General features: G+C 38.3%; 1 protein-coding gene across 1 annotated transcript; it reads right to left on the reverse strand.

Annotated features, from left to right (window-relative positions):
- Window positions 1-4,246: 4,246 nt before the first annotated feature.
- On the reverse strand, window positions 4,247-12,519 carry LOC145732581 (luciferin 4-monooxygenase-like). The gene is made up of 9 exons (XM_081984932.1): window positions 12,362-12,519; window positions 12,044-12,308; window positions 11,752-11,995; window positions 11,507-11,702; window positions 9,241-9,394; window positions 9,047-9,186; window positions 8,785-8,990; window positions 4,557-4,766; window positions 4,247-4,501 (listed from the first exon to the last, which is right to left on the reverse strand). Exons 1-9 carry the CDS (start codon window positions 12,476-12,478, stop codon window positions 4,396-4,398), a joined length of 1,638 nt encoding a protein of 545 aa, XP_081841058.1. The 5' UTR covers window positions 12,479-12,519; the 3' UTR covers window positions 4,247-4,395.
- Between the last annotated feature and the right edge of the window lie 918 nt (window positions 12,520-13,437).

Here is a 13,437-nt window from a genome sequence, read left to right on the forward strand (position 1 = left end):
TGGCGACTCGTTTTTGGACAGGGTGTTTCATAAAATATCGTGTAATTTTTTGGAATTTGGAAGTTATAACGTTTAAATCCTTTGTTTTCTTAAAAACACTTTAGTTTACTAAATTACGAACGTAACATGTAATGTATCAGCCCACACTGAATATTTTTTTAAATTGATTGATTTTGATCTGTTTCTAAGAACTATTAAGTCTGAATCTATACACTTTTTATGCACCCCCTGTATAGTGGCGGAACTGACGGACTGTGTTTCGTATTTCTTTACAAACATTTTTGCTCTCTTTAAAACTCTCACTGTTACTGAGTTATTCAGCAAAAACTGGTTTGATGCAACAAATTTTCAAATCAGTTGAAATTGTGGTTTGAAATTTGAACACCCTGTAAGTCGGTTATTTTTGCGAGTTCAGGGAGGTTGAACCACGCAATTTAACCGTCTTGAGCTCCTTTTTCCAGTGGTGTTGAGAAAAAAATTCTATCTGAAAAATTGCGTATAGGGTGACCAAAAACAGTCAATCACCATAATTTTCATGCATACCCTGTATACTGGAAGCCAAGACGGTCCTGCAAACTTACGGTGTTTGGTTAAGGAGTTGATTAGAAACATTTTTGCTAACATTAAATTTTTTCGTAACTTTCACTGTTACCGAGTTATTTAGCAAAAACTTGTTTGATGCAACAAATTTTCAAATCAGTTGAAATTGTGGTTTGAAATTTGAACACCCTGTAAGTCGGTTATTTTTGGGAGTTCAGGGAGGTTGAACCACTCAAATTAACCAAATTAACCGTCTTGAGCTCCTTTTTCCAGTGGTATTTGAGCAAAAAATTCTATCTGAAAAATTGCGTACAGGGTGACCACAAACACCATAATTTTCCGTCAATCACCATAATTTTCATGCATACCCTGTATACTGGAAGCAATGGCGGTCCTGCAAACTTACGGTGTTGGGTTAAGGAGTTGATTAGAGTTGCAAATTTCAAAAAAAATTAAAAAAAAAAATTTTAAAAAACATTTTTTCTAATTATGGCATATAAAGTGACACTTTTCAAAACTGATTAGAGTGACAAAACGTTTTACTTTATGTAACTAGTTATATAAAGTATCACTTTATGTAACTAGTTATGAAATGTTCATTTCATCACTCCCTGTTTTTATGCATTTCCGTAGAAACATATGGGCGACATCCATCATAACATGTCGTTGTCACTGTTTAGACAAGGTGCTATGAAAGTGAATATTTGTGTTAAATCACTTTAAAAGATGGTTTTTACCGCTTTTTGGTCAAAATTAGAAAAAATTATGTATGCAACACGTTTCGAAAATGTCTTATTGTGTAACTCATTCAAATTGTAGGACCTCGCTGCGCACGCCCTACAAATATTCATTCGTTACACAAAATCGATCTTTTCGTAACTGGTTACATAAATAGCTATTTAATAATTTTTTTATAATTTTTTTTTAAAATTATTTTTTATTTATTTTTTTTATTTTATTTTTATTTTTTTATTTATTTTATTTTTTTCAAATTTTGTGTTACAGACAATTCTTAACAATCTTTATAACAGAAAAATAAACAGAACATTTATAAGAATAGAAACGTTTCTGTATAGCATAAATACATAAATGTGCAGTACTGCCTGTGATCAGTGTCTCAAAGTCGCTATCCCTACAATACAGTTTCCTGTAAATTGCGTTTATCGCCATCTATAGGCCAGCGGTACCAGCAGCTACATGCGACAAAATTACAGTGCTCTGTTTTATTGAGAAGTGGACTATGAAATATCTGTCATAAATCTCAAAAACACGTTTTATATCAAATACTTCAAGAAAACGTTTCTAAATCCTGATTTTTGCAACTTTAGAGCATGGTTTGACAGTTTTGACATTAGTGACAGTTGTCACGTGATTGAAGAACACTATTTAGCGAGACGGTCACGTGACAATTGTCAAAATAACCGTCATAAATCTCAAAAACACGTTTTTTATGAAATACTACAAGAAAACGTTCCTAAACCCTAATTTTTTCTACTTTAGAGCATAGTTTCACAGTTTGGACATTAGTGACAGTTGTCACGTGATTGTAGAACACTATTTAACTAGACGGTCACGTGACAATGGTCAAAATAACTCATAAATCTCAGAAACACGTTTTATATCAAATACTACTAGAAAACGTTCCTAAATCCAGATTTTTCTGCCCTGGGCCCTGTCGAAAGCCTTGGATACGTCTAGCAGCACGGCTCCTGTCGCTTCTTTCCTGGTGAACCCTTCCATGATTTACTCGGTCATTCTCAGGACTTGGAGTTTCGTTGATAGTGTCCTCCGGAATCCAAATTGCTCGTCGGGCATGGTTCTCTTCTTGCTCCTTTAGTCTTATGAGGATGATAACTTCTACCACTTTTTCCAAGGATGGCAGATGGGCCGATAATTCTAGGGGAACAGCGGGTCGTTTTGAGGTTTCGAGAACAAGATAACATCGGCCCTCTTCTAGTCAGCAGGAAAGTGCCTCAGTCGAAGTATTGCGTTGACAATATTCAAAAGGGCAGCTATCCCGCGTCTCGGAAGTTTTCTGAACTCAATGTTTCCTATCTCGTCCCATCCTGGTGCCTTTCTGATGTTGAGGTGCCGCAGGATTTCCTGTAGTACCTCTGATGTCGCGTGCCGGATTGGTTTGTCGTCCGACAGGGTGTTGATTCGTCTGGCACGTCCATTCACGATGTTTTCCCAGGCGTTGTCGATGTAGTTCTCCTGAAATTGTCTCTCTAATGTGTCGACAAAGGCTTCAGCTTTGTCCCTCTTCTCGTAGACAATCCCGTTGCTACCATGAATGGCTGGAAACGGCTTCCTCTTTTGTGGGAGCGCTCTGCATGTTTTCCACATGCTTCTGTCCTCGGGAGTTATTCTTTCTAGGTGTTCCTGCCATTTGTTTGCTCCATGGTCGTCCAGTGCAGCCTTAACTCGCCGGTTAAGCTGGTTGAGCCTGTTCTTGTCTGCAGAAGCTTCTGTCCTCATGGCGGTTCTTTTGGCGCGTCTTCTGTCCCTGATTAACTGCTTGGTTTCCTCCGGGATACCTGAAACATAGTAAGGTTTTGTGGTTACCTTGGTACTCGATACTAGCGCCTGTCTGATGTCCTGAACTAGGGTCCAGACTGCGTCGTCGATTCCTGCTGTTGTTTCCAGTCTGGGGATGTTTGTAGCGTCGCGCTGCAGGAGCATTCGGTACTGTTCACAGTCGGTGTTTCTGCAGGTGATTGTGTCTAGTGTCCCTAGTGTTAGCAGGATCGGGTTGTGGTCGTATGATCCTTCAGGACCACCATCTCCTGCTCCATGGCGAGAATCCTGATTAGTGGGATGTCCAGGATGTCGTTGAGTCCGTTTCCGTTTCCTAGATGTGTTGGCCTTGTCCTGTTTCTTCTTTCTAGGAAACTCCTGACTGTTCTGCCGTTTCCGTTTGTTGTCCTGCAGTTCCATTCCGAAGCTTTTGCGTTGAAGTCCTCAATGGCGATGTGTTGTCCCCGTTCTCTCCTGAAAATGACTTCTAGTTTCTAGGTCATTTACCTTTAGGGGTCTGTGGACTTTCGGGTTTGCAGTCTTTTTGTAGGTCATTGATGTGGATTTCAATTTCATCTTCAGCTCTGATGAGTTTCTGATTAAAGCTGCAGTCCGCTCCTGGTATAGGTTTAATACTGCTTATGGCACTTCTCAATCTCGATCGTACAAGCATAAAATCTATCAGGTTTTTTTTATAGGTATTCCGTTTGGTGCGGTCCAAGTGTATAATCCGTTATTATCAGTATGTCTTTTAGACGAACCTTCCAAATGATCTCTTCCAATTTCTGATGCATAGATTCTACTTCCTCATCTGGAGCATGTAAACTTGTATGATGTGGCAATTAGTTCGCTTAGTGTTATTTTTAATATTCGGTTTAATAATTGGTAGGTACTCTTGAATGTATTTAGAGTAGTCTTAACAAGGAGAGCTATCCCATTGCGCGATTTACCTGATCCTGACATATAAAGTCTCGTGTGTGTAAATGATTTACTATTTCATTAATTTACGAACCCGGTGCAGGTTGCAGCATTCTGGACGACTACATCGAGTGGCACGAGACGGAGTCCCTCTCCGAGGAGACCGTCTCCCTTACTAACGCATGTCGAGCCTTATTTATACCAAATTGGTTCAGTGACGTTTGACGCTTGATTTCATATATCTGAATTTATATTTTTTAAATAATACGAATTTCCAATCGTGACGTTATATTTATTAGTTTTTAACATTTTCTGTAATCAATTCACAAAACTAAATTTGTTGAGTAGTACTTAATACATCTTCTTATAAGTGTAATGGCTTATTAGAAACTAATAACTATTTCTTTGCAGAGTTTCCTCTTAATAATCTAGTTTATTTAAGATATTCTGTTTAAGCTTCAATCTGTGGATTTTTCCTGAAGCTGTGGTGGGCATCTCTTTAACGAACTTAACGCCTTCTCTCAATCTGTAATATTGCCACATCTTGTTTAAAATTGGAGACTTTTGTGGTCAGAACTTACCTTTGATGATCTTCAACTCGTTCCTCAACGTACAGCTCCAATTCTTTTTCGGTTACTTTTTCGAAACCATTTTTGAGTATCACCACCCCCATCAGCCGTTCTCCTTCAGTTTTATGCGGTATTCCTATAACTATCGCGTTGTAAACTGCTGGATGGCTCAGCAAAACTTGCTCAATATGAGAAGGGTAGATTAACATGTAGTTTTTCCACCTACATATCATTCAACGATTTACTCCTTCATTCTACGTGGGTGTCAATAATTCAAAATAAGTTTACATGCATATTATGTCATTTTCTTGAAAAACGCATCCTAAGGCCAGATACAGTCCTCCAAATTTCGATTTTTTATGTCAATATCCTGTATTTAAGACTACTTTCTTCTTCTTCTTCCACTTGTAAACTACGCGCGGCGTACCGCCTGTAGTTTACTGAGTTTTCCCCTGTGAGATGGACTGCCAGCTGTCTCTCCATCTCTTTGATGGTCTGCCCAGGGTGCGTACTCTTGAAACGAGGGAAAGGAATTATCAAGAGAAAGACTGACAGGAATCCGCCATTGTCAGCTTCTTCTGTCACATTATATCATCACTTGAGAATTCCGTTAAAAATAAGCCCCCAGGAGTCTTCTTCCTGTTGGTATGTTATCTCTGATGATTCGTGGTAATCTATCCTGCTGACGTGTGCGTTCCAATATCTTTCTCGAGCTCTGCACCATCTTCCGATATCACTGGTGTCAGTTTGTCTTCTTTGGTCTTCGTCCTTTTCTTATCCAGAAGAGTGTTGTTTTCCTCTCTGTTGTTCTAAGCATTCTTTTGGTTTTTGATATATCGGCTCTTGTTTCTGCTCCGTATTCGTCACTCTGAATGCTTATCTGTTTCACCAAATGCAGCTTTATTCACCTTTCTCTTCTTGACTTCTTCCTCCAAATTTCCTCGGGGATTTTGCAACCCTGGTAGTCGAAATCCATGACCTGCTCTATCGGTACGTCATCAATTACTATGCGATAGTCGTCGATTTTGATTTTGATTTTGAGATTTCCGTATTTCATTTCCTGGCTTTCTTGGTGAAGGCGTATAGTTCTTATAGCAGTATCTGCTTAGCAGAAAACTTTAATTTTTGTATTGTCCATGTGTATCCTGTCTATTATGTTGTTCATTATGAAGTTAAGGGCATCGGTAAAGCAAAACCTCTTATGGGAGATTCAATGCATTTTATGACAATCTTTTAACCCAAATTAAAAAAAAACTATGCTAGGTATTGCTGTTTTTTAAACGGCATATGAAAGAAGACACTTGCTAGAATGTGCGAAAGTCAATATAATTTTAATTGTACGTCAATCAAAATATCTAGAAGCATTTTAACAAAATGCTAAAATTACCATAATTTTCAAGTCACTATTTTTCCTACCTGCAAAACTTTTTTGGTGACAAAAATAACTTTCGCACATTCCCCAAACCTTTAGCTATTTAATAAAAAAAAAAATTACGCATATAAGTTAAAAATTAAAGTCGTAATTTGGGTTAAAAGATGGGACTAAAAAATTGTTCGAATTAAGGAGCGGAAATCTTGCATCTTTGTTCCATATCACTCTAGGACCCTCGTCGCTTAAACAGTAATGTCTGCGTTAACACTGCCGTAGTTTTATCGACAGAAACAAAGAACGAACACTGTTTTTTATATATTTTTCTACACGTAGGCCAAGCATCGCGATCGAAAAACGTAAAGTCTTTACCGATCCCCTTAAATCACAGGGGCTTAGGCTGTCCTCTTAACGTATACCAACTGTATTGTTCATTTCTCCAGATAATTCGGAGTTGATTCTTATTTGGGTGGTGTTGTGAGTGTTTTCAATTCATTTCAATCATTCAATTGTTGCTTCAATGTGTTGATTACATCCTCCAATCTTGCTCTATCAAACGCCTTGGTTAGATCCACGAAGCAGAGGAATGCAAGTCTGTTGTATTCCAGAGGGACTTCTCTGCTATTGGTCTGATGGTAAAAATCGCATCTATTGTGGATCTATTTTTGCGAAAGCCTTGTTGTTCTTCATTCAGCGGTGTGTGGGGACCTAATTTGGTAGCTAAAATGCTGGTAAATAGTTTCCTCTCTGAGTTTAGGAAGGTACTGCCTCTATAGTTAGAAGGGTCAGTTCTTTCTCCTTTCTTAAATGAGGGGATTGTTGTACTTTTTCTCCTTTCCTCAGGAATATTACCGTTCTTTAAATTGTTGTTAAACAGCTTTGTTACTATTTGGGTTAGTAGGTCTAATCCATATTTAATGAATTCATTTGAATTTGAAGTTCTTTTGTAGCTGCTTCTACTTCCTCTCCTGTTATTTCCTTCCTCTCCCCTTGTTGTTATCAGATGTCGTCTTGCTTTGGTTATATAAGTTTACTAAGTAATCAGTCCATTGTTCTTTGTTGATGCTTTTGATCTCTATGTGTTCATTGACTGCTTTCTTCATCCCTTTCAACATTTTTCATAAGTCGGACTCTGTTATTGACTTCATTTCGATTCTGTATATATTTGTCTTTTAAATCTCTTGAGTCTTAGTTCTTGTGTCTTATATAGGCTTCTTTTTTTCTTTTTTGTGACCTTTTTTTCTTCTGGACTATACCATGGCTTTGTGTTCACTTTTCCAAGTGCTTCCTCAGCTGCTTTGGTTATGTTGTTTCTTATTTTATTCCAGGAGTCATTTATGGGCTCGGTTTCGATTATGCTATTGCGTTCAATTTGTTGTCTTAACCGGTTTTTGTACAATGTCCTAGTACTTTCCTGGTTGAGGGATTTGATGTTGTATTTTTCGATCTTAATGTCCTGAACATGTTTATTGTGCACCTTAATATCTCATATTTTGCATACTAGTACCAGATGGTTGGGTTCCAATGTTGGCTGATGTTAAGCTTCTTACGTCGAGGATTTGACTAGATGGAATGTGTTTTCAAATTATGAAAACTTACTTCAAATGCAAATTTTAAGCTTCTGATGTCACTTTTTCTTGTACAAGTCAATTTTCAAGGTTTAAATGCGTGAATTTGTAGTCAAACGTTCTAAACAATGTAGTTTTTCTTGTCTACAAGTCACTTTTCAATACTAGTGCTTTTGAACTTATCTGAAAACTACGACGACTGACTACAAAAACAGTTTTTAAGCCTTTTAAGTCAATTTTCAAGACTAAAGGGTATCAATTTGTCTGAAAACTATAAAAATTGATTACAAAGACAATTTTTAAGCCTCTCAAGTCTATTTTCATTATTTCAAAGTCAATTTACTGGTTTCTAAGTCAATTTTCAAGACTGAAGTCTTTCAATTCAATTTTCACCGTTTCAAAGTCAATTTTCCTCGTTTCTAAGTTAATTTTCAAGACTAAAGACGAATTTGTCTGAAAACTATGTGAACTGGTTACAAAGACAGTTTTTAAGCCTCCCAAGTCAATTTTCATCTTTTTGAAGTCAATTTTTCTTTTTCTAAGTTTCTAAGTTAATTTTCAAGACTAAAGTCCTTCAATTTGTCTGAAAACTATGAAAACTGCTTACAAAGACAATTTTTTAGTCTCTCAAGTTAATTTTCACAGTTTCAAATTTAATTTACTGGTTTCTAAGTCAATTTTCAAGATTGAAGCCTCTCAAGTCAATTTTCATCGTTTTAAAGTCAATTTACTGGTTTCTAAGTCAATTTTCAAGAATAGTCTTTCAATTTGTCTGAAAACAAGAAAACTGGTTACAAAGACGATTTTTGAGCTTCTTAAGTCAATTTTCATCGTTTTAAAGTCAATTTACTGGTTTCTAAGTCAACTTTCAAGAATGAAGTCCTTCAATTTGTCGAAAACTATGAAAACAGGTTACAAAGACGATTTTTAAGCTTTTTAAGTCAACTCTCACCGTTCCCAAGAGATTTTTTTTCAAATTGAACATCATTGAAAGTAAGAGAAACTGTAATTTTTCAGAAATGTCCAGTGACGTAGAAAAATGAAAACCATCTTTCTGTATCTACGACACTGGACAGTTTCGACAAACGTCATTAACATCACGTAATGAGTATTAGTTTCATAAGTGCTTGTTCCAAATTTGATAAGTCAAATTGCTTCAACGGTCTGACAGTTATGACAAGAAATCGATTTTATTAACTGAAATTTGAAGAACTGTATTTTTCTGTGATGATCTGATGTTCTATCGAATGGTGAATTATTGACACTTAAAACTGGACCACTCTGTATAAGGATTGTTTTATACCTTAGAACGCTTTTAATCCTGTCCAAAATGAAAAAGCAAAAATGATCATCGAAGTACGCCAAATCACCGGTTTTCATAAAACCTTCCTTATCGAAAGTCGAAGAACTGTCTTTGTTATAAAAACCATTCAAAAGCTTCTTGCCTTTCAGACACAGTTCACCAGGTTGATTGGGACCACACTTTTTACCAGTTTCCACATCTACAACCTAATTTCAATAATTTTCAATAACCAATCTAATCGCTTTGGTAAAGTTTTGTATACCTTGTAGTGTAAACCAAGTACTGGTACACCACAACATTGAGGTTTGGCCGCCAATAGTTTTTGATGTGCTGGTTGTTCCATGTTAAAAGAACAGATCTCACCACACTCCGTCATTGCATAAAGTTGGAACACAAACACATCTACAATAATCAAATTAGAGTCAACTCCAAACCACTAACACCGGAGCAAGTAACCTGGTAGAAGCTTCCGCAAATCGCGGATATAATCTTTTGGTAAGGTGTAACCTCCACTGAGCAGTTTCTTTAAACTGGATATGTTAGTTCCTTTTGGTATCTCCGAGTTTGATAGTTCGATGCAGTTGAATGGTGTCAGAAAGACGGTATTAACCTGTAAGATATATGATCTTATGCTATGGCTTATATAAAAAAGTCATGAATCTGGATTGGATCTGGATCATAAATCGGAAACTTCCAGGGATTAGTTTAGCAGCTTTCAGGAACATTTTTGTTCTCTTTAAAAATACTGGTTTGATGCAACAAATTTTCAAATTGTGGTTTGAAATTTGAGCACCCTGTAACTGTAGAATGGAGGGAGGTGACCCACGACCGCTCCGGGTGGAGGCAGAAAGTCGAGGAAGCCAAGACCCACCCTGGGTTGAAGTGCTACGGAGTAGTAGCAGTAGTTCAATCTAATGTAAGTCTACACCAAGAATAACCAGAAACTTAATGATGTTATCTCTCCATCTGAGTCTTCTTCCTATTGGTGCCCCCATACCCGTTTTATTATGCAGGTCCCCTCCTTAATGATCGTGAATGATGTCGGGTCTTTGATATATTAGGGCAAGCTCAGCATTGCTTCTCATCTTATAATGGCCGGTTTCAGGGTCTCGAACGGGACCATATGTCATGCGCAGGATCTTTCTCTCAAACCTTCTTAGGAGCTCTGTGTCGCGAACAGTGTCCATGTATAACTGGAGTATGTTGCTACTGGTCGTATCATTGTTTGATAGATTCCGGTTTTGGCTTTTCTTGTTTTCTTGTGATAAATTTTGATTTCAGCAGGATTTACTGTTTAATTTCTTCCTGCATATTATTGTCTGCCGTTATCACTGCGTCCAGGTACTTGAAGGTTCAAAATTTAAGACGTCCATTGTGACGTGGTCGTCCATGTCGAAGCTGATCTAACATTTGAGAAGTGGTATCGACGTCACTCAATGACTTTTAAAGAAGCTAAATCAACGTTTTCTCCCACACAACTCGTGCTTAACCCCTTGGGAATGAATTCCAAATGATCCATCTGAATTGGTTTTTGACAGAGTTGTTCACAGACTCAAAGACGTTCTTCCAACAACGTTATGAAGCTCGGACGTTTAATGCAACGAACAAGAACATGAAACGTTGTTCTGGATGACGCCAACCTCCGTGGTGATCTATTTGACAAACTGACGCTGAGGAAGAGTGATACATTTTATCAACCATTCCGTAGAATCAAAGAAAGAGATTCAGCTGATATGAAGAGTTGTATTGCGCAAATGCTGAGCTCTGTTGGAATTAGCAATCAATTCCTTTTAAGTTTGCCCATCTCTAGTGAAGTTGAGAATGTGGCGACTCACTTCGCTCACGTCCACACAGATAGCACGATTTAACTTCATATAGAGGTTACAAGTTATCTTCAGTCGTGTGTATAAGGCACGGAGCTGTCAAGTCCTACCGATGAGTCCAACGACTCCAACGGTCTTTCCGTTGTTAAGTTAACGTGGTGGTGTCAGTTCTTTAAGCCCAATATCTCTACAGGTTATTGGCCCAGTCATGTATATGTAGTTGTTCCTGGAAGTGCGGAATAGAAAAGTTGGGCATATCACAATTTTGTGGAAAGGACTATGACCACTGGAAGATTAGGATGGAAACTATTCTAGATAGTTATGATGTCACGAAATTCAGAAAAATTTAGGAAACGGATCCGATAACTTCAACAGGGGAGGGAATGTTGAAATGCTTCCTAAGGCAGATACAGATACTTCTTCCATTTGTAAAAGGCATACCTCCTGTAGTTCACTGAATTTTCTCCTGTGAGATGAGCTACCAGCTATCTCTCCATCTCTTTGATGGTCTGCTCAGGGTGCGTATTCTTGAAACGAGGGAAGGGAGTTATCAAGACCTGTAGAATGTGACAGGAACCCGTTATTGTCCGCTTCTTCTGTCACATCAGCACTTCTGAGATTTCCGTTCCCTGCTTTCAAGAATTAGGCCCCAGGTCGACCAAAGTTATCGGGGAGATGAAAGATTGTAGTTGTCAAGTGAAAAGTCAGTGGGATTTTTAGTTTTATGTACTCCTGTTCTATTCTAAATAAAGTGGATACTGAGTTCCTGTTCAATCTACTAACAAACCCACCGTGATTGGTTGAAAACAGCAGATCTCAGTTTGCTGGGACCAACACTTGTGGACTTACAATATAACTTGCGATCTAAACAAACTAGTAATACCGAAAATTAGAGTTACCTGATACTTTTCAATGTTAGCCCACATTTCCTGTGGTACAAAGTTATCTTTCAGTAGTCGGCACCCTCCCAGAAACATGATGCAAACCAGTTCGACGGATGTACCCACCCAGTACCAGTTAGAGTATCTTAACGAAACGTGCCCCATGGGACAACCAGAGAAATGAGTGGTTGGTACATTTACGGGGAGTTTAAACCTGCACTCAAACGGTTACATTAAAACTCACTAAAAGTTGTAAAAGTTACCCCACGTATTCGGTTAGAGCCAATAAAAAATAGTGATTCAAACAAATAGGTTTGGGGGCACCTGTAGAGCCGCTACTAAAATGGATTAGACAAGTGTCCTTTAGGTTGGACACGTGAATTGGTTTGAAATGATCAGGTCCAGAACCGAGAAAGTCTTGATCAAATTCCGGCCCGAATTGTACGAGCAGTGATTGGGACCAACCTAGTTTGTCCAGGACTTTGCTCAGTTTTGGTCTAACTTCCTCTGAAAATTTCCCCAAATCAACAGAAAATCAACTTTCTCTATACTGACCAATGCAGAAAATGAATTTTGGTGGAACTGGTTCCAGTAGTTCCACGTACTCTTCAACGGAAAAGTGAATGCCCACGCTGTAGGAAGTACCGCCTAAAAATTGGGCTGCGATTGCTGGAATATTGGCGTTGATGTTTTCCCTGTTGGAGCAGAGTGCCACCAAATCCTCTCTGCGAAAGCCTTTACTCTGTAAGGCTTTGGCGGCGGAAATACATTTCTCCAAAAGGTCATTGTAGGTGTAGAATTCATCATTTCTTGTGTTAATCTTAACAAAACTGTAAAAGTTAGTTTAAATTTAACTATGTAAAACCAGCTTACCAGAGCAATGTTTTCTTTATACTTTTGGCAAAGATTAAAGAGAAATACTCCAAATCCGCCGCAATTTTCATCAAATTGAATATCAGGAGTTTTGATCACACCATTATCGATAAACATTGTGGTTGATTGTAATTCAATCTCTTTCTATGCGCTTTTAAACTGTGTTTCTATTTATTTAGCTCGGTAAATAATGAATAGCAACGCAATGCGTTGAATTTGGCAAAAAATACATTATTGCAATCTATACAGGATGTCTCAGGTTTTTCCTTTGCAAAAACTGACCAAGGAGGTAATTTACGTCTAACTGCAATAAGTACAAGCTGAAATCTTTGCATTTTTGCCTTTGCATGTTTGCACTATGAATTTGTACCACCGTGTATAATTACCCTAGTAAATATTACATTTTGATTGTAATGTATCAAAAGTGCATAATAGTGTCGTATGTAAACAAGCCCGGATCTATTTTGATTGTTACCGTAAGAGATTACGATTGTTTTTAATGGCAAATATTTGGCTGTATAGTAGTTTTAGAATAGGTTGTTTGACTTACTTACACCTCTCTGTTAAGACAATAGCATATGCGACGCAGGTGAAATATCTGGGAGTCATTCTAGATAAAACACCTTCCTGGAACCCGCATGACAGACTAGTCAGTAGAGCTGAAATCCTCCTTTGGAGATGCAAAAGCATCTGCGAGAAATCCTGAGGTCTAGGGCCCCAGCAGCTATACTGGCTTTACACCAGCACAATTATGCCTGTTCTGACCTACGGGGCCTTAGTCTGGTACGGCAAAAGCCTCCAGAGCACCGAAACTGTCTTCCATCCAAAGACAGGCATGCCTTTTTATCACGGGGGCGTTAGAGTGCCTCCTTATCTTACCTCTTCTTCAGCTCCTGCTGAAGAGAGAGGCAAGGATGGCCTCCTACAGGTTCTTCCATATTATCCCTGTCCTGGCCACATACATGGAGCTTCACATACCTTGCTATGCCCTCAGATGTTCTGCCGGGCGGCACGGCTGTCACCTATTTCTGCTACAGGACCCTCGTCCAGAGTGAACTGGGTGAAGACCTACTTCG

This window comes from Ips typographus, linkage group LG8, assembly GCF_016097725.1.
Source record: "Ips typographus isolate SLU linkage group LG8, UJ_Ityp_2.0, whole genome shotgun sequence".
In the NCBI taxonomy this organism is placed as follows: Eukaryota; Metazoa; Arthropoda; class Insecta; order Coleoptera; family Curculionidae; genus Ips; species Ips typographus.